This window comes from Leptonychotes weddellii, chromosome 4 (genome assembly GCF_054177405.1).
Source record: "Leptonychotes weddellii isolate Sample4059 chromosome 4, ASM5417740v2, whole genome shotgun sequence".
Classification (NCBI taxonomy): Eukaryota; Metazoa; Chordata; class Mammalia; order Carnivora; family Phocidae; genus Leptonychotes; species Leptonychotes weddellii.
The window spans coordinates 21,440,479-21,468,031 of record NC_138372.1 but is presented as its reverse complement, the minus strand read 5'-3'; the positions used below and the strand labels follow the sequence as shown (position 1 = coordinate 21,468,031).

Sequence of the window (27,553 nt, the reverse complement as noted above, 5' to 3'; positions counted from 1 at the left end):
AAAAAAAAAAAAAAATCCAGTCTGTCATTGAAAGTTCAGAGGCCAGGGAAGAGAGAATATGTGCTGCTTTGTAGATAATTGTTCTAAGAGTGGCAATTGATTGTTTATGGGTCAGAGCACTCAGGTATTTTTACTTTGGGTGGCTGTACGTCCAGTAAACCATGGAAAGACTCCATTTTAATTCCAGGAGCTGAAAACATCATCTCTGATGGTGTAATAAATGTAGATCTCAAAGCAAGCGGTTTAGGGGCCGTTCTTGGATACTGACAACAGGTAATCCAGACTCTAATTAAACTTTTCAGTTAGAGGTGGTTTAGAACTAAATCTACTCCTTCTACAGTGATTTCCACTTTCGGTAAGGTTGTTTCTTGGTTACAGCTTGAATGAAGGTGTTTAACTCTTTGTCTAGCTTTCTTAAGTTCATTTTGATTATGCAAATGGACTCATTTGAGTACTTTTGGCTTCTGTGATGAGATTACTTTCAAGCTGACAATAAGAATCCTAGAGCAATATTTTGTTCTTAGCACCCACTGTAAGATTTTGGTACTTTTCTACATATGAATCCAAAACTTCAGGGTAGCAGTTTTCAGAATAATAGGAAAACTCAGAATACCAGTTAAGTCAGAGTCTGTCAATTCTAAAGTTTTCTTTTCTATCCTTTATTTTATTTATTCCTGGAGTAAGACAGCCTCCCCTCCGTGCGCCCCCCCCCCCCCCCGCCAACAAAGCATGGTTCAGAGTGGTTACAAAACCACATGTGACTACTGTATTGTGAGGCCACTGAGTGAAATATACCATCGAAGGACGCTGCTGTTTGCCTTTTGGAATACCAGTCGATCTTCAAATAGATTGAAGTCTAGCCAGTCAGAAGAGTGGATCATAATTTCTACCTTTCTGAGAAGGTTTATGGTGCCTAGGGAAATGAGAAGACCACTTAAGCATCAATTTTAGGTGAATCACCTTAACCTTGCATAGGAAAGATTTTTAGAAAAAAATACCTTTGGCAGGCCTTTCTACTTGTATGTAGAGACTGGCTGCTTTCTGACCTGGAAGAGGCATACACACTCCTAGCAATTCATTTGGGTCACAAAACTTGATAACTGTTTTTCTCACTGCATTTGTTTTAGGTAACCAGTGCTACTTAATTGATTTTGTTTAAAAACTGTGTGCAGTGTAATGCAGTTAGAAGTCAGGGGTTTGAATTTCAACTGACCTTAATTTTCTCATCTGTGAAATGGAGTAATTAAAAACCCTAATTTATATGGATGTGTAATATATATGACAATGCCCTTTTTTTTTTTAAGATTTTTATTTATTTATTTGAGAGAGAGTGAGAGCGAGAGGGATCACAGAGGGAGAGGGAGAAGCAGACTCACCGCTGAGCAGGGAGCCCGATGTGGGGCTCAATCCCAGGACCCTGAGATCATGACCTGAGCCGAAGGCAGACGCTCAACTGACTGAGCCACCCAGGTGCTCTGTATATGAAAATGCTTTGTAAACCTTACAGAATCTTGCTCCACAAAGTCCATGGGCCAATAACATTATCACTGCATGGAAGCTTATTATATATTATCAGTTTAGAATCTCTGACTCAACCCCAGATCTATTGAATCAAAACCTGTGTATTGCCAAGAGCCTCGGGTGATTTGCATGCACACTGAAGTTTGAAAAATACATAATTTTCTTGGAAGATTAAATTACCAGGAGGCCATGGATCACATTCAGAAACTTCATCTACAGGGTAGAGCCACTTCAGATTTGAACTTCCCTTGAACAAGAATTCTACATGCTCTACTTTGCCCTGTCAAGCTTTTAAGTACTGACTAGATAAAAAATTAAAAAAGCACCAATCAAGTTTTGGAAAACTTGTTTTGTTTTCATCTCTATCATAACATACCATTCCGCATGGTCAAGATACGTTTTTTTGTTTTTTCCTCCCTTCTGGATCTGGTGGTTACCACAGCAGAGGGGACCACTCTTCTTACCTTTCTGTACACCAGGAATTAGGTGATCGTGTACACAGTGCCTGGGATATTCTGTGTTCCACTGTTTCTAACGTATACACTTCCCCACTTTGTTCATTTTGAAATTGGGATGCATCTTTCAGATGGTAGTATATCATAGTTTAATTGTCAGCATTTCATAAAATGATGGTATTGTTATTAATTGATGATTTGATGAAATGTAGTTGGTGGTGGCTCAGTTCTGCACACATATCTCCTGAAAATCAGTGGTACAAAGGGTCTAATGATCAGAGCTGTAAGTTTTTTTTCCAAGGGGAGAGACACAAGGTAACTAGCAATTTTGAGGCTTTGGGAGATTGAAAGGTGGATATATTTGGAAAAGGCAGTAGGGAAAAATGTGAAAATGGAATGAAGTACTTTTAAGAATTTTTTAAAAAAGAATTGCACTTTTATGAATTGCCTTATTGAATCCTTGAAATAGTCCTTTGAGGTGTAGATAGTGTTGTCCCTATGAGTTTATAGCTGCGAAAAATGAGGCTTTCTGGGAAGTGGTAGGGCCTGGATTCAAACTTCATTCTAATTTCAAATATGCAAAATATTCCTTTTTAGAAAGAAGGGAGGAAAATTACTAATCTTATCGAATATGACTTGTTCCATGGAGCTCTGCCGGTAAGATCACTGCAGTAAGAGGAGAAATTAAATTCTCATTTCTCTGACTCATTCAGAATTAATAGATACTCTCTGAAATATTCCTCCTGTTATGTGAGGCCTTTGAGGAAGCTGATCCCTAAATGGAGGGACTCTAATCTCCACAATAGAAGGTTCTTCTCTCTGTCTGCTCTTCTCTCAGTTCTTTGGTATCTTGCAGTGGAACATAGTCTTGCGCCTCTGTGTACACAGGGGACCTCTCAGAACCGTTCTTGGCCCCACTCTTGAGATTTTAATTGGGCTTGGCTATGTGTGTTTTGAGCACTCATTGAAGCTTATATGTGAGTACTACAGGTTTGGGTTAACATTCATTTAAAGGAAGCCCACAATAAAAAGATGCTATTAATCCTTCTTTGTTTTTTCTTTTATTTAGCTAATAGACTTTTTTCAGTACTATTACATACTAGGGAATATGTGACAAAAAAGCCCAACAAAAACCCTGCCTTTATGATGCTTATGTTGGACTTAATTACAGTGGTTCTCATTTGTGAGTGCTTATTAGAATTGCTGGAGGAGAAGCTTTTTATAACACTTGTGGGAGCCTTTGCAGACCAATTAAATCAGAATCTCTGGGTGCGAGCCCAGACACTTGTAATTTTTTTTTTTTTTTTTAAAGATTTTATTTATTTATTTGACAGAGAGAGACAGCAAGAGAGGGAACACAAGCAGGGGGAGTGGGAAAGGGAGAAGCAGCCTTCCCGCCTAGCAGAGAGCCCGATGCGGGGCTCGATCCCAGGATCCCGGGATCATGACCTGAGCCGAGGCAGACGCACAAACGACTGAGCCACCCAGGCGCCCCTGACACTTGTAAATTTTAAAAAGATTGTGATGTTCAACACTAACCATACAGCCACTACACTGTGCAAGTGAGTGTCCTTTGGAGGGCCAGATTGGCTGTATACTTCTATTAGAGTTAAACCACTTAATTGGGCCATTTAAGAGTTTCAATCTTGATATCATGGATAATGTTACAGAAGAAATACCATCACAAAATTACCCCTGTGCTGTAGATGAGAGAACTCAGACTCGGATTTCATGACCTGTCCAAAGTCCTCTGCCAGTATGTGTCTGCAGTTGAGATGGAGTGTAGATTCTGTGCAATCTGGATTAGTTCTTTCTTTAAGACCACATAGCTGTGAATACCTACCCTTATCTTAAATATTAAAAATATTTATAAAAATCCCATAATGTACCAGCCCATTTCTACCCCTGTTCTTCTCTCTCTAGGGTGTTCACATTTCTTTTTTTTTTTTTTTTTAAGATTTTATTTATTTTTTGACAGAGAGAGAGACAGTGAGAGAGGGAACACAAGCAGGGGGAGTGGGAGAGTGAGAAGCAGGCTTCCCGCGGAGCAGGGAGCCCGATGCGGGGCTCGATCCCAGCACCCTGGGATTATGACCTGAGCCGAAGGCAGACGCTTAACGACTGAGCCACCCAGGCGCCCCAGGGTGTTCACATTTCTAAGAGACCATTTTCATGATCTTGAACCCTGTGTTCTCTTTTACTAGCAGACTTTTGACAAAAAGTCTTTCCACTGTGCTTTTGGTATCCTTAAAAATCAGACTTGTCAACCATTTTTATTTAGGGCTATTATTGAATTCCTGAAATTTTTTCTCTTAAGTAAACTTTTTACTGAAATATGACCTGTGTGCTGAAAATTGTTTAAGTCATAAATGTTCATCTGCATGCGTTTCTACAAAATGAATACACCCAGTGACCATCCAGATCAAGGAATGGAAGTCTCCCTTGGGCCCCCCACCTTCAAATAGAAGGAACCTACTATTCTGAGGAATTTATAGCCTACTCAGAGCAGAAAACCAGGTAGCTATATTTTATATGAATAGACTGTACAATATTGGTGAAAAACAGCCCATCCTAGGGATTCCTTTGAAAATCTAGCCCTTGGCAGTGTAATTAAGAAAGTTAAGTATCAGGGTCTTTTTTAGAGACAGGCCGAGCTATCTCTGTTAGGCCTCCTTTTAAAGGGTCACTGAGGAGAGATACTGCAGAGTGTTGATTTGGCGAGTGACTCTCCCCCGTCACCAGCTTTCTTGCTTGTTGGTGACACTTCCTACTGCTTCTTTATCCCATTTCCTTCCTATTTTTGCTGGTAGACCTTTGCAAGTGCTGATGAGAAATTGGAGCTGGACTGCTCCTTCTGAGCCAGCGACTTGTAGATTTACGGAGGATTACTTAGGTGTGTTAGTGGGATGATCCTTCTAATTAATACTTTTGTTACTGACATTAATAGTGGCTAATGCAGGCAGAGTTGTTTGTTATCTAGACCGTGTCACTACTTCCTGGACTCCTATGATAAAGACAATGGGAGGATCCTTCTAATTTTAGTGGTTCAGTTTTTCAGGATTTTTTGGTCATTTCAGTTTACTTTGTCATAGTTTTTGAACTTCTGCCAAGCGCTGTATTTAGTGCTGGGGATATGAAAATGAATACGTGGTTTTTGTCAGTTTTACTTTTGCAGTAGGAGGGAGGTATTGTTTCTGGACGTTTTTAAAGATCTTTCTGTCTTTAGAATCCTATCATATTTCCATCTCTGCTTTAGGATCTCACTGTGGTGCTTAATTGGCTGTCATTCACTCCTCTTGAACCAGTAATAGTCTTAACACTTTGAAGATTCTACTGTGAAAGTCACATCTCAGTGGCTGCCAAAACTGTAGTTTACCGTCTTGATGCCGCATGAAATGAAGTTGTGTATCCTTTCTTTGTCCTTCTTGTACGTGGTCCTTGGTTCACATTAGCCATGAAGTCTTTTTCTGTGTCTTGAACAGAGAATGATTTTGAAAGTAAAATGGGCTCTGAACTGGCAGGTGAAAGCTCTAAGAATGTCAAGATTCATGAGTTACCCTTTCTGGGCCAGAGATCTCCAGGAACTGCCCATTCCCGGGCCTGCCTATTCACAACCCAGTGTCTGCTGCTCCAGCATCCATTACTGATCCTCTCCCGCCCCAGTGAAATTTGGTTGTGGTGACTGGAAATGTTGTGAAGTAGCTCTCATCTTTTTCTCTCTGGTTCTTGCCTTTTGCCGGGAGCTTTAATTTGGTCCATAAGTCAGTGGTGAAGACAAGCAAGGTTGCCCCTCTCCAGTTTTATAAAAGCAAAGGTTACTTACCATTTGGTAGGATTCTACCAAGATCTCTGACCCGTGTCAAGTCACTCTACCAAATCTTCTTTTCCTTTTGGAAATCAAGGCACATTTGATTTATATGTCGGGGTCTTAATTTAGGATGTTGCTAAGAGGGGACAGACTTCATTTCCTTAGAAGAGAAAGCATCGGTGTGCTTGGCACCAAAATAATTCTTTAGGTCTAGTCTTTCAGAGATAAAGTCTGCTGCATCAGCGATCTAGCTGAAGGGGCTTCCCTGTAGTCTCAGAATAATCTGGTATGGGGCAGGCTCAGAGTGAAAAACAACAGATAAGCACTTAGAGTACTCTTGAAAGAATTTCACAGATTTAACGTGTTTTGAAGGATTAGAAAAAAATTAAAGTGAAGGATGATCGGTGAATTATTGATGCAGTAAGCCTTGAGACGGAGAGTGGAACTGGGGTGATGGTAGGTGGTACGAATTGGCAGGGCATGTGTCCCACGGTAAAGTGGAGGATAATTGAATTGGAATGATGTCAGACCACACTTAGCTCAGTACTCAGAAGTAAGAGAGTTTACACAGGCAATGGCGAAGTAGGGAATTCTTTTTGTAGGCTTACCACTTTCCAGCTATACTGTTAGCTGCCATACCTGGGGCTTACTAGGAGTTGTGCTATTGAATAGTGTTAGATTTGGAAGTAGAGAAGTGGGACCAAGAGATGTAAAGTTGTGGCTGGGCTTCGGGTAGAAAGGAAAAAATGGGATGGTGGGACATTTGGGTATGGTAAGACTGTCCTAAACTCTGTAACATAATTGTATGTCTGTCTCCCCCATTTGGCAAGACTTTCTGCAGTGTTCCTGCCTCTGTGTTGTCTGTTAATTAGATTGTAATGTCTTGAAAGGGCATGGACACTACCCTGTTTTAATTAGCATCTAGTGTAGTCTCGTGTCCACAGTGGTTGCCTGCTGTTGTTAGTTGATGATGATTAGTGAAGCTGAAGCTATTTTTTAAACAGGGCCCAAGGGATGCAGACAGTGATGAAAACGACAAAGGTGACAAGAAGAACAAGGGTGCGTTTGATGGAGATAAGCTAGGAGATTTGAAGGAGGAGGGTGATGTGATGGACAAGACCAATGGTTTGCCAGTGCAGAATGGGATTGACACAGACGTCAAAGATTTTAGGTTTGTATGTTTTACACTTCTGACTTTTGAATGGGGGCTATGGGTTTTTGTTTTGATTTAGTTTTATTTGGATTTTAGGTTTTTTTTCCTTCCTTACCTGTCCTTTTTAAGAATTGGGTCCAGTGCAGGCCATACCACAAAGACTGTAAGTTTACTGGTAAGGTAGAACTTCTAAGAGCTGTCAATGCCTGGTGCTTTCCCAAAACAATAGACTTTTGCATTTGCAAAGGGCTCTATTATTTGCAGAATGATTCTATAAATATCATTTCAGTGATTCTCAAATATCAAAGTCGCCTGGGATGGGTGCCTTGGGATTTTCCCTAAATTTCTCCCAAATCACTAGTTTGGGAGTAACCATGGTCACTAATGGAAGCATGTCCCCTCTCTCTGGCATGTTAGTGTGGAGAGAAACAGTTGAGAACTTACAGATTATTTTATTCGAGACTCCTAAACTCCCTGGGAGGTAGGTGGGTCAGTATCATTTTCCTCAGTTTGAAGAACCAGAGATGCAGCTTATATGACTTGTTCTTAGTCGTCTCCCTTCCATGGATGCCTCTCATTCCATCTCTGGTCATGACTGATTTGCAGGTTTTACCCTATAATTTAATATACACACTATTCAGATGATATTGCATATTTGTCTTCTACACTTGGCAATATTCCTCATTTATGTAGGTAACCTTTAGTGATGGTATATAATTCTAAAAAGGTAAAAATCCTTGGTCAGTGATATACAGATAGAGAATTTAATTTTGAATAATTTTAATGTTAGTCTGAAGCTAATATATGTGTGTCTAAACACACACACATCTATTTCTGATCCTGATACCTGTCAAAGCCAAAATTAAAATTCATTTTGGATCATTGTATGCAGAACAACATTCAGTTGTTTAGTATTCCTAATTTACTATGTTAATCTTGTGAATATAAAGAATTACAGTCTTTGGAGGAAATTTGAGGCACAGTGTAATAACCACTTACCTAAGGTCTTTCAGATGAAGTAGACAGCCTTTCCATCCTGAACCTCAGGCAGCCTGTAGTAGGGTCTGGTAGTAGTTGACTTCTGACTGGGTGGTGATGATAGGGCAGGTGTGTGAGAGGGAATACGGCAGTAGCTTTAACTTGTACCAGCTTAAAGGGCTGAAGGGCACGGAATGTAGCCACAGGCTACGCTCCCCTTACTAGAATGTAACAGTGTTCTATGTTAGTCTGATTTGGAATTATACTGTCCTGCAGTCCCTTTTACATAGGGACTAGGATATTTATTCATAGTGCCCCTTTTTTTGCTCTTAGGAATATCCTGGTTTGGATGATAAATGATACTCTCACACTACTTTTAATTCTTAGAGCTGTCTCCTCAGCAGGGGCATATCCTAGATAATGAATTTATTTTGTACTGTTTTGTAATGGTTTGCTTCTGGTTTCTTAGAAGGGGAAAAGGCAGACAGGTTTAGCACTGACCAGTAGTACCAAGATAATACTTAAAATTTTTTTCACCTATAAAAAATTTTTTTAAAAATAGAATCATTCTCATATATGGAATTTCCCCCTAGAAACTACTTTTTCCATTGGCTCTCTGCTTAAAGAGTAGGTGTTACTTGGGGTGAGGGGCGGGGGGGCGGGGGCGTCATAATTTACTACCTGCATTTTGGGAATCTTGTTTTCATGGTTGCCACAGGCAGTGTTTTTTCCAGTTCATTCATTGTTCCTCAAATCTGGGCCCTTTGGTTAAAGGAATTGTAAATTAATACTAGTTAATGTGAATTTACAGGGTGGGTTGTGGTGGGAAGGCAAGCAATAGAAGAGTTGTTTTATAGGCTATAACATGTAAGCCCCGTAAAGTGCCTCTGGTTGTTTTGTAGAAAGAGTTTTAAGTACTGTTGATGATAAACTATGTTCAAGGACATCGTCCTTAAACTTGGGTTGCTGTAGTGTCCCTCCCCGCTCAAAATAAGGTTTAATGCCCTTTACTTTCTCTGTTTAGCCGTACCCCTGGTAATTGCCAGAACTCTGCTAATGAAGTGGATCTTCTGGGTCCAAACCAGAATGGTTCTGAGGGCTTAGCCCAGCTGACCAGCACCAATGGTGCCAAGCCTGTGGAGGATTTCTCCAACATGGAGTCCCAGAGTGTCCCCTTGGACCCCATGGAACATGTGGGCATGGAGCCTCTTCAGTTTGATTATTCAGGCACGCAGGTACCTGTGGACTCAGCAGCAGCAACTGTGGGACTTTTTGACTACAATTCTCAACAACAGGTACTGTGTGTGTCTCTCTGTCACTCTCTTTACTCTCCTCCAGCCAGCACATGATTCAAGTGACTAAGAATCGGGGGGATGGGAGGAGGGTGGCATTATTTTAGGCTGTAGCCAGCCCTTCTTAACCCGACAGTGATGTGGGCATACAAAAGCCTCTGTATCTTCCCCTCCAGAGGCGGATTCCCATGCTGAGATTATGGGCAAGAGATCACTCTGCTCGACATGTGCTTCTTTTGGCTCCTCTGTCACCCCAGGGCCTGGGGAGTGGGTGAGGTCGTGTTACCGCTTGTGACACAATCTTCTTGGATGCTAAATTGACCTCTCTGAAGATTAATAAGATTGTGATGCTGTTGGTTGGTTTTGTTTTTAAAATAGTAAACTCTGTTACCTACTGCTGGCAGGAGTCCAGTGTGAGGTCGTCTTTTTAGTCATGTCTTTTAATTGAGTAACTATAGATAACAAACATACCTGCTGTCTTTCCGAAGAGTTAAAATACAATTAGGGGAAAAACACAAATCACTCCTGTAAAAATCTACAGTGAAATTATGTGGCTCTTTCTTTTCTTCATGAATCCTTGGAAGACATTATATATGTGCCTTCTGGTTTTAAAGGCATGGCATGATTAACTCTGGGGTTTACTGATCCTTCTGTTTAATTTTTTTTAAAGTAAAAAACCAGCTGTCTGAACTATAAAATGGGGCAGGTAGCTTCCCCATCTTGTCAGGTACCACAGGCTCTCTCTTGTGGCTGAAAGCACTTTGATGGGCCATGAATTTCTGATATTCATTAGTTTTGGACTGGAACATAAATATAAACCTCTAGGCTTGAAAGGTTAAAATCTCATTTTGATAGTTAGGAATTCTACATCTATGGGGGAAATTGGCTTATGGTCTATCCCTTTGTTGTTATAAATAGCTGACTTTAAATGAATTTTGATGTATAAAGCTAACCATTTAATATTAATAAGAATTAATAGCAATAATAATAACATTAATAAAGTTTACAAAAGGAAATCCCTTTAAGGGATGATGTGATATGTGTGCTCTGGTCATATCAGGTGGATCTCTTAGGTTTAATTAACAAACTCTTTTTCTAGAGAGAGTAAATTTTAAGTGTCCGCTACTTTCCCTCTGGTTCCCAATAGATGTGCCATCTCTCTGAAAGGATGATTTTTGTGCTTTTTCTCTTTTTTCACTGTTTTGCCCCCTTTCACAGTGAATCCTCAAAACAGCAGTTTTGAGTGAAGCCAGAAATTACCTCAGGTGCTGAAGATAGATTAGACTTCAACTTTGTGCCACATCAGCAAATGTAGGGGACACTGTTACCAAGTAGACTTCAGCTTGCTCAGCTTAGGATAGGAGTGTGGTGGTAATTCTCTGTCTAAATTGAGGTTCGTGAGTGTAGGCTACTTTTTCTTCTTCTTCTACTTCTTTTTTTTTTAAAGTAGGCTCCACACTCATTGTGGAGCCCAATGCGGGACTTGAACTCACAACCCTGAGATCAAGACCTGAGCTGAGATCAAGAGTCACATGCTCAAGTGACATCTCTGTTTACACTCAGGGAGTGTAGGCTACTTCTAATCAGGATTCTTAACCTGGTTATATCAAGAAGTTTTATCTGAATTCTTTCTTTTACTTTGTCTTCTGTGGTCTGAACTTCCATAGCAGCCCCTAGAACTCTGGCCATTTTTGGTGCTTAGCTTCCCATTCCTCATCTAATCCAGTCTAACCCTTTGCTTGTTATTTAAGAAGTGTTTGTCTTCAACCTTTTGTGAAGAAAAATCTGATGCTCTTTCATTGAATTGTTCTTTACTTCATAATCAGAGTTGGGATTTTCTTTTGATGTATTGATCTCTCGTTTCAAACTAATTTTACCAATGTTTTGGGAGGCTGGATAATTATTAGAACTTGAACAGATGTGTCCTTTGGCAAACTCACAAGCAGTTAACATGATTACATCAAAGACAACACCCACTCAGATTTATGAAGCCTGGGATGCCTTCACCACGTATCCCACTTCAGTAATTTTTGAAGGTGAATGTCATTATTTTGAAAGTTAAACTATTGTTGGTTTTTGGCTTCCCATGAATGTCTTGGTTGTGGTAACATAGGGGCATTGTTACATAGGTAGACCATAATCACGTGATGTTATCATATTTGTTTTATCCCGTGGGCCTATAATTCTTGCTTTTCTGAGTAGATTGTTTTACATGGTCATGTAGTGGGCTCCCTGATAGCATGCCCGGGAACTACTGGGCCAAGACTTCTAAGTATTTTCAAGACCCTTAACCTCCCAACGGCTCCTGCATAGAGGTAGGAGTAGCTGTTAAGATGGTAGGATCCTTTTTCTACTGGAAATTGGTGTTTGATCTTACTTTTTATCCCTCCAATATTCCTTACTCTTTTGCTCTACATTGTTTTATTCCCCTTTCCCTTTCTACTATTTTAATTGATTGTCATTCTTGAAGATCCAATGCTTGTTAAGCTTTCTTGATCTCCATGAGTTGCATTATCTGTCTCCTTTGAACTCTAGTGCTTTGTACTTCCCTTAAGAGAAGGAGTCACCATGTTCTGCCTTGTGTATAATTTCTTGTTTAAGAGTCCTTGCTAGATTGTAAGCTCCTTGAGGGTAAGCCCTGGGTCTTGTTCTTCTGTGTCTTCTGCTTTTGCTTTAGCAGACCTTTTCAGGAAGCTTTTTCCATATTCCTATTATAGTATCTCAGAATATCCCCCATTACTAAATACACTTCCCCAAACTGAAATTTGGAACTAGCCTTCTAAGAGGTCTGGAGGCCATTCTTTGAGGCCTAGCTTGTATTCTACTATGCAAATCCTTTAGATCTAGCCCACTAAACTTGTGCTCATGTTTGTAACTAGACCTGGACAATATCCAGGAAATTACCTCCTTTTTAGGGTCATAGCCCTCTGTTGCCATCTGATCAAAAAAAAGTATGTAATTCGTTCGAAATCCAATTTTGTTGGTAATTTCAGGGAGATCACAGATTTGTGGACTGTGGATTATAACTTTGTGTTTGCATTTTTTGTTCTCACCTGTAGCTTGGCATATATTTCATGAATGAACTATGGTTCCCCCCTCCCATAGCTCGCGGTTTAGGTATAGTGACTCATTTGGTCATTTCAGTAGTGCAAGGACATCCTTGAAGACAAGTGTAGGACATGCCTATGTCCTAGAACCTTAGACAAGGGAGAGCATACTCTATTCTGGGGAAGGAAGGATTTTTGGAAGAGGTAGATCTTGAGCTGTGCCTTGTAAGAATTTTTTTTTTTTTTTTAAAGATTTTATTTATTTATTTGACAGAGAAAGACACAGCGAGAGAGGGAACACAAGCAGGGGGAGTGGGAGAGGGAGAAGCAGGCTTCCCCCCGAGCAGGGAGCCCCATGCGGGGTTCGATCCCAGGACTCTGGGATCATGACCTGAGCCGAAGGCAGACGCTTAACGACAGCCACCCAGGCGTCCTGTAAGACTTGTTTATATCAGGAAAAGAGTGAAAATTTCACTGGAGGAAATAGTAAAACTTAAAGGCTTACTATCAGAACTTAACAGGTGCACGTTCGGTAGATAACGTAGTAGTCATCCTAGGTGGTGGGTGAGGTTGGGAAACAGCGACCTGTGAGGTCGCACAGGCAGGGTTGTGGGTCTTAGCAACTTTGTCATGCTACCTGATTGACAGTGACAAGACAGTTTTAAGAAGGAATGACTTAATTACCATGGTTTGGTTTTTTTGTGCTGTTAGTTCAGTAGCAACTGTAGACATTACTTACCCATATTAATCAGTTAATTATTGATGATTGTGTCCTTCCAGGAAGCTGGTTCTGCTGGTAGTGAACAGAGCTGGTGCTCATAGTAAGGCTGTCAGACGTGGAATTGAATGGGACAGTTGAGGAGCCGAGTGCTGAATTGGTTGGTCAGGAATGCTGTCAGGCCAGGGGAGGGCTTGATGGAGACCAAGGTTGTATAGACCTTCCTTGAAAGACAGATGCAGTGTATATTGCTGCAGTTAAGAGAATAGAGTTGTGGAGATAGAAATGAGCATGGTGTGGTCATCGACTGACAACAATAGAAGGCACACTTAGAGTGAAATGCAGCTTGGTGCGTTGGGCTATTGAGTCTAGGTCCCAGAGGCTTGAGAGCCAGGCTTGAGTCCCAGACATTATTAATGATTGTGAGAATTAAACCACAGATCTAGTGTAGTGCGTGTTTTTCTATACATTTCTGCTTTTTTATATTGGCTTTCTTAAATGAGCATCAAAGGCTATCCTTCTCTCTCTCTCTTTTTTTAAGTTTTGAGTTACTTGCTATAGTTAATGAGGTAGCTTTATTTGTGATTTCATGATGGGATCTGGTTTGGAAGTTGACTAAATAATTCCTTCTTGTGTCCTATTTCCTTTTTATCAGGATTTTGATTTGGTTTCATAAAACTGTTAGTATCAACTTCTATTGAGATACATAGTATAGAGCAGCCTGCAAATACAGGAAAGGTAATTTTCATTTAGTTCATCACAAACATAATGGTACTTAGGGATACTTTGGGTTTTGGATAGTTAAGTTACTTGTTTATCATAAATTTAACCTAAGATTTATTTAAAGCAAGGATTCCTTTTTTTGTGCCATGAACCCTTAGCAGTTTGATGAGATCTATGGGCTGAATTTTGTGAATGATGTATAGTATAAGTAGTTTACAAAAGAAGCAGTTATACAGAAATAGTTACAGAAATATTTAACAAATTGAATATGTATCTGCTTTATCAAACAATGCATGCAGCAGAAGTAGGCGTACCTAATGATCATGATGAGGATAAACATGGCTTTGGGATGTCTAATAGTTGTAAAGGAACATGAAAATGTATCTGACTTTTTGAGAGGGGCTGGGAGGAGCAGAGGAAGAGGGAGAGAGAATCTTAAGCAGGCTCCACATCCAGCGCTGCAGCCAGACGCAGGGCTGGTCTCACAACTCTGAGATCACAACCTGAACCGAAATCAAGAGTTGGACGCTTAACTGAGCCACCCAGGCGCCCCATGTGTGACTTGTATTGGTGATTAAGTCACAAGTGTATAGCTAAGGTTAATGTGGTTTATTGCCTACAGTCATAATTGAAGGCATGCTAAATTTCATGAAAATAAGGACAGTTTTACTATCCCAAGTATGAAGATCTGGGGTTTAAGTATCCCTAATCTACGGCGCTTTGAAATGTTCATTGATATCTCTGGAGTATTCTCCTTCTTTCCCTCACTTTCCCTTCATTGTCTTCTTAATTCTGGACAGTGAACAGTGAGCATTAGAAACAGTGAACAGTTCATAATAATGTGAACCATTTGTTTTATGGTACATGAGTGATCTTCTTTATTTTAATGAAGAGCCATACAATTATTTATATTTCCCCTAAATATATTTTATAAAGTTACTGCTAGTTTTCATTATATTACAATTATATGTAGCAGAAATCAAAGCCAGGATTACATCTTTATAGATTAATCAGGTTAATTGTTGATGCTCTTTATTTAGAATTCAGTTAATCTAAAAATAGCCTAATGTAGCATGTTGTACAAAATTGCATACTGATGTACTAAAACTCTCACTTCTTAAGCATGAATTTTAGCAAAGAAACAGTACTCCAAAAATCATAATGGAAGTACAGATTCATTCCCTCACAGCTCTAGACAGATAGGAGAGGAAGTGGCACACAATGCTTTTAAAGTGTGGTAGTGATTAGATGTCATTCTTCTGAAGCCAAGTTTGTGCAGTTTTAATATAGGTCTTTAATATTCTTGGCTTTCCTTTCAATTGACAAGTGAGAGGAAGATTGTTTTATCAGTGTCACGTATAGGCACTGGTAAAATGCTGACTTTAGCTAGCGGTTGGATCAGTTGAAGCTTACCTTTATTGTTCTTTGACTTTGCTGAAATTTTATGATTTTCCTCAAAAGTACTTATTTACTTGGTTAGAAGGACATTGTCATTGTTCAAATAACCTGGTCGAAAATGAGCTTTGATCTGGAAGCTTCAGACAGTAGCAGACGTCCACATATTTCATGTACTAAAGACTGGTTGCCATGATCAACTTTTTTTTTTTTTTGAAAAGATTATAGTCCCACCATAGATGTAATAATACCTTAAGTGTTTTGAAGATCTTTTTTCTGTGAACCCTTATAACATCCCCATGGGATAGGGCAGGTACTACATTTTTACAGATAAGAAAATTAAGACCTCATGAAGCTAAGAAAGTTATTGAAGGTCATATACTCCAAGCTGTGGGAACGTCTGTGTTCTGGGGTCTAGCTCTGGGCTCTGTCCTTGGGACCTAGTACTAGAAACACAAAGCCTTTTGATAATGTGGGGATGTCTCACCTGCAAATTCAGTTGCATTCGTGGTTTTCTCTTCATGGAGTATATGGTCAAGCATATTCCTCCATAACAAAACAAAAAAGGTTTTTCTTCCTTTCCTATTACCTTTGTGCCCTGTTGACAGCAGTTGGTGCTCATGAACTCATTGGGATTTTTTTTTTTTTATTTGAGAGAGATCATTGGGATTTTTAACATTAACATTCACTGCAAGGAGTTTTGCCCTCTGCTTTTCTCATCCTGAGCTGCCTTGTTGGGGGAGGAGTTGTAAGAGGTGACTCACAGAAGGGCCGTGTCTGTATGGGGGTACTCCCCCCATTCATCAGAAAGAACACACATAAAGGACTGTTCCTAGCATGTGTTTTACGTGTGTTAATTTTAATACTTCTAGCAACCTTATGTGTTAGACATGTCTTAATTGTCCCTAGTCGAGAGAGGAGGAGAGTGAGTCACAGAGAAGTTATTTTTGCCCCATGTCACGTAGTCTGTGTTGGAGCTAAGATATGAATCCAGGCTTTCTGGCCCCAGAGTCTGTGCTCTTATCCCCTGTCCACTGTGTATATAGCTTTAAAAATTGGTCAGAAGCCATGGCTGGTGGGACATTTTATTTTGGTGGGGGAGGGGGATAGTCTTTCACATACATCAGCTCCATATTTAGGTATTACTCCACATTCTGAAAATTCAGCAACTGTTTTTATGCCAACAGGTATTACTGATAACATAATAACACTAGTAACTGTCTTTATCACTTAGCACTATACTAGGGGTTTTTGACTGCCCCTTTCTGGAATAAAAACCCTGCAGGCTATCTTTTGTAAAGTCATGTAGTGACAGAGAAGGGAGTCAAATCAGCTTGCTTGTGTAGTTCCCAGATTATGCCTTCAGTGTTTCTTTTATTTATTTATTTATTTATTTATTTATTTATTTATTATTTTTATTTTTTTAAAGATTTTATTTATTTATTTGAGAGGGAGAGAATGAGAGACAGCACGAGAGGGAAGAGGGCAGAGGGAGAAGCAGACCCCCTGCCGAGCAGGGAGCCCGATGTGGGACTCCATCCCGGGACTCCAGGATCATGACCTGAGCCGAAGGCAGTCGCTTAACCGACTGAGCCACCCAGGCACCCGCCTTCAGTGTTTCTTATTAGGAACCTCAATGAGCTTGAAATAGTTGATATATTTTCCCTTGCATTCAGTCTCTTGAACAACTTAAGAATTCAACCCAAGTACATTGTAATCAGTAGCGGTACATTTATCATTATACCACCCTTAAAACCAGTGTTCTCTCCAAATCTCAACAGTATTGTTTCTCAGTTACCTTTGGCTTGCTTTCGAAAATGATGAAAATGTTAACAGAGCTCAGTGCTTTGCCCAGCAGATGGCATTTGTATGAGTTTTTCAGGATCCTTTGGAATCCATTACTTGCCAATTACCCAATTTTGTTTTGAATACCCTGTATTTCCAGTTAATATTGGACCATTTACATAAAGAGAATGTGCCAGAATTGCTGTAATCTATGCTATAATCAAATCTGCTTGCTGTAGATGATAATTTACTTTTGTTAATTGTTTACTGCAAAATGCACTCAAGAAAACAGCTCCTTCTCTATTCACCATAATCACTGCAATATCAGTCAACTCTCAGACACAGAATATGTGGGAGCTCTTGTAGGACCTGTATGTTTTTAGTTAAAAGTAATAGTTTCTACTTCTCAAAGTGTGGTGAAGTGGTGCTAATAGCGAACCACAAACTAATGTTGTGCAGGATGGTTGGTATTAACACATACTGGATATATATGGCTGTAGTACACATATATTTAAGGAGTTATACGCCATGTTAAAAACCTGTGAAGTGGGGATAAGTCGGATGGCATGACAGTGAGTACTGTTTTTGGTTAGTAAGATCACTTCAAGAGTTCTATTCTGAACACACCGTCTTTATTTCCCTGGTTCCATGTCATAGCGCCTCGCTAATAGGTGCTCAGAAAATGTTGAATGAATTATTTTGTTTGTAGCAGGGCAAAGAAGTGTAGAGGGAAGAGGCTAGCATGAGCAGTGTCTGAGATGTTAAATATTTCAAAAGGTTTGAGGCTAGGAAAATTCCAGAGACCCACTGAAGACACAGTAGATACCTAGTGAAACTATGAGGTATTTTTACAACGTTGGAAAAAACTTAGAACTTTCCACTATTTTACTGTAATGTTTTCTCCCTCCTGGCTGCCCCTCTTGGGTGAGCTGCTTCCTGTTGGTAGGAATAGTGTGGGACACTGTCCTTTAGGTAAGACAGACACGTGAAAAACAACTTGGAAAAATCACAAGATCATAGTTACCCAATAGTACTGATTGGCTCCCTTCCTGGAGCAAAAAGTTGTTTTTTGTTTTTTTTTTAAAGATTTTATTTATTCATTTGAGACACAGAGAGAGAGAGAGAGAGAAAGCATGAGCAGGGAGAGAGGCAGAGGGAGAGGGAGAAGCAAGCTCCCCGCTGAGCCAGGAGCCCGATGCGGGGCTTGATGCGGGGCTCGATCCCAGGACCCCGGGATCATGACCTGAGCTGAAGGCAGACGCTGAACCATCTGAGCCACCCAGGCACCCCCCAAAAGTTGTTTTGATAGGTTTGTCTATAAATCCCAGTACTGCTTTTGAAGACTTGATATTTAATCATTGCCCATAAAGGAGTACTTGTTTTTTTTACCAGCATCATAATGAAGTTTCTTTTTTCTGCAACCTTTGAAAATAAAACTCTAAAAGTATTTTTGAAATCTGTACAGGGTTACTTTGATTTCCTTTCATACTATAAAGGCAAAGGCTAATTTTACTCTGGTGTTTAGAAAGATGAATATTTACAAAGAGAGGTAACAGGTGACGTTGGTTAGTATATTTGAAATATTCACCTTTTTTTCTTTTTATTTAAAATCTGCCTACTTGTATAAAGTCTCTCCACCACCTAAGATCGCATTACAAGTCCAGCTCTGACGATAATTAAGCTGAATTGGTGGGATGACATTATGTCTTAATGTCTAAAACAGTCAGGTCTCTTTATGAGGAAATCTGTTATTTAAGATCCATTTAAGATCCTTCAGTGATGGCAGCTAAGCTATTGAAAACTGTAGAAAGAGCAGGTAGGGAGGCTGAGGGTACTTTCTAGGGAGGTGCCTTCAGTAAGCTCTCTGTCTGACCTTAGCAAATGAAGACGTTTTCAGTATGACTCCCTGGAAGGTGGCATGTCAAGGCAATCGAGGACCCCCTTTCTTTGCACCAGTACTATTCATGCTAAAGTGTGTCCCCATCTTATGCAGTGTTGCATCCCTAGTCCCTTGCACAGTGCCTAGCAGGTATTACTGGTTTCATAATATTTGTAGGATGAATGAGTGAATGATTGACCTTGTATTAAGATAGAATTTTAGCATATTCTTAGTGTCAGGACCTTTGCATTCCTATCCTGGTCTTGTGAATTCAGAAGTGTGCTAGATCTGAGCTCAAAATCCAGGTTTTTTTTAGTAGCAGCTGTATTTCTGTTGTTTGAGTTCCTACACATAAAGAATAGGTATCCTAGGAAACTGGAGGGCTCCCAAAAGCTGGCAGCTGTCTAATTTATTCATTATGATAAGCCACTAGTTGAGGAAGGTATCCAGTATCATTTCCCTGGAAGAGGCAGCCAGAGGACGAAATGAACTTTTCATTTTCCTTTCCAAAGTGTTTGTGGGGTTCTCGAAAGAGCCGAAGAGAGGTAACAGCACTAGGGCTAATGTGGTGTGGCTCATTTTGTAGTAGATTTAATTTTGAGTGTGCTTTGGATCAGGCAGGACCCTCAGACCTGTTGACGGCTGTTAGAGCATTTGTATGATTGCTTGTGGTTCAGGGGACATCAGGCTAACCTGGGAGAGTAGTGGGCAGCACGTGGGGACTGGGTGCACCAACTTGAGGTAAAGAAGGAGAGGGAAAACCCTACTGTGAAGTTTCACAGTACCATCAAAATGGGAATGGAGTAGAGCAGGAGAACATTTTTGTTGAAAAATGTCATTCCTGAACAAGGATTTGTAGAAATTTCTGTTCAGAGAGGTTTTAAAATTATTTCACGAGACAGTTTCTCTAACCTCATCACGTCTTTTTCCTACTTCAGCTGTTCCAAAGGCCTAGCGCCCTTGCTGTCCAGCAGCTGACAGCTGCCCAGCAGCAGCAGTACGCCCTGGCAGCGGCTCATCAGCCCCACATCGGTAAGTGCGTGAGTGTGCGGCGCATGCCCCGAGCTGAGCGCGCCAGCTGCCGCGAAACCCGGTAGCGCAGAGTGGTTATAATCAAGTCCAGGCAGATCCCTCAGAGTAGATGGCCTCTTCCTCTTGTCCTGCTATCTTTTGCCACATTCTTCATTTTTGGCAACCTTCTAGACTTCAGTTCATAAGATTTCTTAGTGTCCCGGTATTGGTCTGCCTCTGCTGTTGTAGGATTTAAAGTAACTACGGTAGGGACTAGCATCAACTCTGTTGGTAAGGTTGGATGAAATCGATGGCATAAGAATAGTTTTGCTCTTGTTAGGGTTGCCTCGACTGTGAATGTATCAACTTCTCATCTTACTAAGTAGCAGGTAGTATGTGTAAATCCATTCTCCAGGCCGCATATATTGAGGATCTGAAAAAGTATTCTCATTTAATTACTGGTTTTTAAAGTAGCTTTGCCCTTTTCCTATAGCACGTGTTAATATTTTGGTGTACATATTTTGTCTTACTGCCTAGACCTTCCCCCCCGGATCTTTTTAAGGTCTCTTTGAAACAAAGTGCTGTGTGTGTAAACAAGTACGTGTAGAAATTTTTTTTTTTTTTTTTTGATGTGTCAAAATGATATGGGTCAATAGAAAGGAGATCGCTAATCATAGATTGTGGTATACTGTGGAAGAAAAGATGTGCTTCCAACCTAAATGTATTAAGGCTAGGCATAATGGCTTTTGCCTAGGTCTGGTTTAATTTATAATTGAAGATGCTAGTGTTTATAAATACCTATACGTTTTCTTTGAGAAAAACTGTTTGGAAAATTGTTTTAAATGGAGATAAATTCTTCCTTCCATCCCATTACAAAGTCTTTTAAGTTGCTTTATGTTAGCCTGCCATAATTTTAATAGTCCTTGAGAAATTGTGCTGAATTTAAAACTGCCTCATGGTTTAAATTGTTAGCAAAGATAAACAAAAAACAACAGATAAATGTCACCCTGATCTTTAGTATAGGGATTATTTTGTCTTTTTAAAAGTCCTCTTTCCTCTCAACCTATCCTGTCTTGTCTTTTTTCTTTTTTTCCTCACCTGCAGTGAGTAGCCAAATTGTGTAGGTATTTGGTAGGGCTGCAGTTCTAGTTGGGTTTGTTTTTACTGACAGGTGTGTTTTCAGCAGGTTTAGCGCCCGCTGCGTTTGTCCCCAATCCATACATCATCAGCGCTGCTCCCCCGGGGACGGACCCCTACACAGCTGGACTGGCTGCAGCGGCGACACTAGGTGAGGTGTTCTTCTGCATGCGGGACTTTATCCCCTGCTAAAAAGTCGTGGGGGCTGGCATGCATTCTTTGTACTCTGTCCTGAATCCAGGTCTCCGGTGGAGATTTTTCTCCTGGTTTCCAGTGTCCTCTCCCTGTTTGGATAGCTCTCCTTAGCTGTAACCTCAGACTCGAACATATCCACAGGCAAATTCATGAGCTGCCTCCTGTATGGGTATTTGTGATCCACGAAACCACCAAGTTGCTTGTAGGTAGCTGGGGAATTTATCCCCTTTCCTAGGTCTTCGTACTACCTGTAGTCTGCCACAGTGCAGGTCCTTATACTCTTTACCTAGGCTTTGGCACCTATTCTCACTTATGTATTCCTAATTTCCTTACCCCTCCCCTCCAGTGTTCTCGAAAACTGTTTTAAATATGGATCTTACCGTTTCACCTTTCTGCTTTAAACCATCACCAGTTTCTTTTCTTTCTCTTTTGTTTTTTTTCCTTCCTCATGCTGTATTATCTTTAATAAACCCGCAGCACCAGTGTCATCTGCCATTTGGTGTTTTCTCGGAGAAGAAGCCCGTCACCAATTTCTGTCTTATCCGCCCAAACCATAGATCAGACATGGCTGATTATTCCATCCTAATTGGGTGGTGGTGTGCTGTTTCTTGGATCACTATTTTTAAGGAGCTGCCATGGCATACTGAGGATTAGTGAGGATTGGGACCCACTCTGATCTCTCTATGACTTGTATATGGATGTCTCTACATGCATACCACTTTCTCCCCCTCCAGATTAGCTGTCATTGGCTCACACCATACATTCTAGCAGTGCTAAACTGGTTTTAGCTTGCTGCAGGCACCACACCTGCTTAGGCCTCTTTGTCTTTGGTCTCTTTAGTCCTCCGTAGTAAACTCTTCCCGTTCTTTTCCTGGGGATCTCCTTAGCTGGCATTGTCACCACCTAGAAACCGTTCCTTTGCGGACTCCCCTGTTCTTTCTCTGTTACTTACTTTTATTTTGTATTTATTTGCTTGTGGATATATACATGAGTGGTTTGTTTCCCCTTGAGATTGAACTCTTTCAAAAGCAGGCCTTTCTGTTACTTGACCCTGGAGCACAGTTGCTGGCACCATAATGGACTCACACATGTATGGTAGATTGAATTCAACGTTAGGACAGAGTCAGTGTCTTCCAAAGTAAAAATTCTCTGGGAACAGATCCCTCCAAGTCATGTTAATCATAATTAAATATTATTATTGTAAGATTTTACTTACTGTTTTATAGCATGCGATTTGCCATTGTGAACTCAGATGCAGTATAGAATTTCTTACTATTTAGCATTATTCACATTTTGGCATGTGTTGTGATGGGAGTGTATGTAGTATAGTTCCTCTGTCCCCCTTGCCTTTGAGGGAGATAGAAAGCTCTTCCTGGCAGAATGATCTTTGCTCACCATCTTTAATATTGATTCAGCCCTTATTAACTATTTGCCAAGCATTGTGCTGAGTGCTTTTCTTTCATGAGTTGTTGGATGATTGATTTATTGTTTTTAAGATTTTACTTATTTATTTAATTTCAGAGAGAGAGCGAGAGCGAGAGTGCACGTGTGTGAGCAGGGGTAGCGGCGGGCGGAGGGGGAGAATCTCAAGCAGACTTCACGCTGAGCATGGAGTCCGATGCGGGGCTCGATCCCATGACCCTGAGATCACAACCTGAGCTGAAACCAAGAGTCAGATGCTTAACTGACAGAGCCATCTAGGTGCTCTGGATGTTGATTTTACAGATTAGGAATTTGGAACTCAGCTGTCTTTTTCGAGGTCACACTACTTAAATACTACAGAGTTGGGGTTTGAACCAGGTCTCTCTCAGAGTCCTTGCATGCACTTCACTATAGTGTACAATGCCCACACTATCTTGAATTATCTTTTCTCTTTCTTTTCTCTGCTGACTTACTATATGTCATTTAAAACAACTGTCTTAGGGACAACACACTTGTCCTCACTGAAATCATAGTTTGGTGATGAGAGTGTTGCTTTTTGTACCTACCCATCAGCTGAGCCAGACTGAAAAAGACTTCAGGGCTTTCACACAGAACCAGAAATGTTAACCACCCAAACTATGAAATTGCATATGCTTGTGGGGTGTGCATCACACAGGAATTGGAGCAGGCATCCTGATGAGCCAAGCTCCATTGATCATGCATCCCGGGGGGTATTTTCCTAACTGCAGTCAGAGGCCATGTGACCAGGGAAAGTAGTAGAAATGCTAGTTGAGAAAATTGAAGAGGCTTATATAAATATTTATGGTAACAGCAGTCTGTGCACAGCTGAAGGTTTTATTGTTGACATGTGGCAGAGCCTTGAGATTGTCATTGCAGGTTACAGTCCAGCCTTTCCCCATCGATGTGGCAACATCCTCACCCTTATACCCATTCGCAGGTGAGGAAACTAGGGCATAGGTTAAGTCTCCATTGTGGTGTCTCTTCCATTCTCTTCTGTAAATGCCCAAGACCACCCTACTTTGTAAACACTAGTCAGGTGGGTTTGGGGCTCCTTACTCTCTAACTTGGAGGTATGGTTCTTAGACCCTTCAAGTTCTGAGGAATTAAAAGATTTTTACCGCTTTGCTTATTATAAAAAAAATAGCTCCTACTGTAACCTAGGTTCTCTAAGCAGCATGTTTATTTTACATCCAGATGTAGTATTTCACAGTGGGTAACCTTATAAACAGAGCTGCTTGATCTTGGCTAATAGGCCCACAGGGGCAGAAAATACCAAATCAGAAATGTCAGAGCAGTACTGGGCAGTGATGTAATTTGACTTACTTGTATCTTAGAAACTTAAAACTGGGAAACAAAACATATGTTCCAATTAATTTTGACTTAATGAAATCTATGTTTCTTTCTTTTTAAAGATTTTATTTATTTATTTGACAGAGAGCACAAGCAGGGGGAGTAGCGGCAGGCAGGAGGGAGAAGCAGGCTCCCCGCTGAGCAAGGAGCCTGATGCAGGGCTCGATCCCAGGCCCCTGGGATCATGATCTGAGCTGAACTGACCGAGCCACCCAGGCACCCCGTAATCTGTGTTTCTGCAGGATTAGCTACCATGTCAGAATAGACACATTCGAAATAGCTCTTTGGAACTCTATCTCTATTCAGTCAAGTTGCAGATATTTTAAACTCTGTGTTTTAAGAAACTTTTGATTGGGGGATGTGTTTCAGCAGATATGAGGACCCTTGTCTTGGTTGGCAAACTGAAGCCTTGGTGTTTCTTGCTGCCGTCTTCAGAGAATTCTGTGGTGTAGATTTCTGCCACACCCAGGCTGCTGTCTGCATGGCTGTGTTACCTCTGTGTTGCATACTGTGTACGGCAGACACTGTAGCGAGAGCCTGTTGCCAAAGGTGAACAGATCATTGAGATTGAAGCAGAGCGCTTGGTTTTGTTTAGGACACTCGGCAGGTCTGTAAGGTTTTGTTTGTTTGTTTTCAACATTGACTTAAATTCAAAATTTCATATATCAATGTCTGAATGTAGTTGTGTTGAATGACTTCCAACACAGAAATAGGAGAACCAAGCCTCTTAGAAATTGAGCAGTGGAGGTCCAGTGGAGTGTCTGGGTTATGTCGTTTTCCTGCTTCAGGAGTTAATGAAGCACCGGGGCCCCTGTCCCTGTCAGTCATTTCAGGTGCCATCCTTACCATTGAGAGCAGGGCACAGCTTAATCTTTTATTCTCTTTCTTCACTTGATGCACACAGATTCGCCATTTATTTCCCTTCAGACAACAAACTGTGTTTCTGTCTGTCCCTTGTCCTTTCTTTCTCAGGGGAAGCACAGGCCTTTTGCCTTCTTCCTACCAAGGCCAGTTCTTCTGTTCTTAAACCCATCCCTTCCAACTTCAATCAGTTATTCTCCCTTTTGTGATATCTTTGGTGTTTTGTCCTTCACTAGCTTCTTCATCTAGGCCTGGAGTAAATTAGTGACTTCAGAAGACTTTCATAAAAATATAAAAATATGTTCTATTTTTCAAAAACAGGATTCATGATCAGTTAGAACGAATCAATGTATCCTTACTATTTTACTGTAGGATCTGCTGAGTCCGATGTAGCCTTCGGAAACCCTGAGATGATTCTGACTAGTCTAAACTTGTCTTCTTTTCTCTCGCTATTTTTAGGCCCGGCTGTGGTCCCTCACCAGTATTATGGAGTCACTCCCTGGGGAGTCTACCCTGCCAGTCTTTTCCAGCAGCAAGCGGCTGCCGCGGCGGCAGCAACTAATTCTGCGAATCAGCAGACTACCCCACAGGCTCAGCAAGGCCAGCAGCAGGTAAATGTAAACAGAATTTACCCCCTCTGAGTGTGAATTTTAGTAATCGTGTATCATTAAAAGGTAATGCTGCTCCTGATAGAGAAATGCTGTGGATCGGCGAGTTCCCACTGTGTGTGTTACCTGAGTTCAGGCTGAGACTTAACGGGGCTTACCGAATGCGTTTTACGATCAGGTTCTTGGTCTGCATACCTAGGTAAGATCATGAGATTGTGTAGGGGCAAAGCACGTAGAGGATCATCCACTTAAGGGTACATGGTTAGCAAGTGGCAAACGAGTACTCATACTGCTAGTAAGAACTACTTTTCTGCCATAACTATGGGATGCCGTCGCTGCTTTCCAAACACTGGTCTCAGATCACCTCTGCCTCTCCCGCAGGCAGCTTGCCACGGACGGGGAGCCTCGTTCTCCAGACTGCTTATTGAGAACATCAGCTGAACTGGATATAAATCTTTAAACCTATTACGTCTGTTTTAACTTAGAGCTTTTTAATGAGTTGGGAAAGAATAATGAACTACAAAACTAAGTATGCCCTTTTATTTTGAATAGGCCATTTTCTCCTTCTTACTAGAAAAATACCTGTTTATTGCTGAAAATTATGGTGAATTGGAAAACTCAAAGGAGAAAAATCCTCATGTCAGGATAAAACAAAATTAATGGGTGGTATTTGTTGTTCTAGCTTTATTTTTCAGGTTCTGATAAATTCGGGGTTATGCTGTCCAATGGTTTTGAGTTCCTACAGTTTTTACAGTTTTCCATGTTATTTAGTGCTTTTTAGAAATATTTACTGGCTATCTTTAAATCTGTTAGAGTATCCCATATTTTATTTTCACCAGCTTACTATTATTTGATATTTAATTTAGCAATATTTTGATGTTATAAATAACTGATAGCCTTTACATAAATGTGTGATTATTTCCATGGGATAAAATCCTAGAAGTGGAGTTTTTTTCAAGCAAATAAAATGAACATTTAGGCTTTGGTACACATTGTCAAATTAAAGAGGCAAGACACCATGCTCGTCCATGTACTTGTGACATGATGCAAACAAGAACGCTTTGGTTTTTACTAGTCCCACTAAGAGAGTGTATGTTTAATTTTTTAGATTCTGCAAAATTATAGAAAAAACACAGGTCTTGAAATTCTAGCCAATTTATCCTTGGTCAGTAATTTTATAGTAAGATAAATTTTTGGAAGCTAATACATGATTTTTTTTATTTTTAAGATTTTATTTATTTATTTGAGAGAGAGAGAATGAGAGAGAGAGCACACATGAGAGGGGATAGGGTCAGAGGACGAAGCAGACTCCCCGCCGAGCAGGGAGCCCGATGCGGGCCTCGATCCCGGGACTCCAGGATCATGACCTGAGCCGAAGGCAGTCGCTCAACCAACTGAGCCACCCAGGCGCCCCAATGATTTTTTTTTTTAAAGATTTTTTATTTATTTATTTGACAGAGAGAGAGAGAGACAGTGAGAGAGGGAGCACAAACGGGGAGTGAGAGAGGGAGGAGCAGGCTTCCCACTGAGCAGGGAGCCCAATGCGGGGCTCGATCCCAGGACCCTGGGATCATGACCTGAGCTGAAGGCAGACGCTTAACGACTGAGCCACCCAGGTGCCCTAATACATGATTTTCTTTGCAGTAGATACAACTCTTGTCCCAGGTATGTAAGGGAATTTAGCAGATAATTTGTTGACATAATGGGTGATCCTTGTGAATATATTTAATAAGCTTACTCTTTGTGGATAGTCAGTATTTAGTTGTGTGATGATCTTTGTGTTTAAATGGCTGCCCAGGGGGCGCCTGGGTGGCTCAGTCGTTAAGTGTCTGCCTTCGGCTCAGGTCATGATCCCAGGGTCCTGGGATCGAGCCCTGCATCAGGCTCCCTGCTTGGCGGGAAGCCTGCTTCTCCCTCTCCCACTCCCCCTGCTTGTGTTCCCTCTCTCGCTGTGTCGCTCTCTGTCAAATAAATAAACAAAATCTTTAAAAAAAAAAAAAAAAATGGCTGCCCAGTATGGATTTGGTAGACAGAAGTAATTGCTGTGTTTTTAAAATTAGTTCTACTAGAGTGCACAAGAAAAATAGTAGTAAATACTTCTTCTTGAAAGCTTTTTGTTATAAAGGTTTTTTTTTTAAATTTTATTTATTTGACAGAGAGAGAGGGAACACAAGCAGGGGGTAGGAGAGGGAGA

The 27,553-nt window shown here is 40.7% G+C and overlaps 1 protein-coding gene across 6 annotated transcripts in view; it reads left to right on the top strand.

Moving 5' to 3' along the window:
• PUM1 (pumilio RNA binding family member 1) overlaps positions 1 to 25,629 on the top strand; it is a 49,643-nt gene extending 24,014 nt beyond the window's left edge. For 3 of the 6 annotated variants that reach the window (XM_081817927.1, XM_081817932.1, XM_081817928.1), the window contains 5 exons: positions 6,789 to 6,955; positions 8,940 to 9,210; positions 19,693 to 19,786; positions 20,937 to 21,053; positions 25,211 to 25,629. In XM_081817927.1, coding sequence (XP_081674053.1) covers positions 6,789 to 6,955; positions 8,940 to 9,210; positions 19,693 to 19,786; positions 20,937 to 21,053; positions 25,211 to 25,392 — 831 coding nt within the window. In that variant the 3' untranslated portion in view covers positions 25,393 to 25,629. The remainder of the gene's footprint in view (positions 1 to 6,788; positions 6,956 to 8,939; positions 9,211 to 19,692; positions 19,787 to 20,936; positions 21,054 to 25,210) is intronic. The other 3 variants (XM_081817930.1, XM_081817929.1, XM_081817931.1) reach the window with 3 other exon arrangements.
• The last annotated feature ends 1,924 nt before the right edge of the window (positions 25,630 to 27,553 follow it).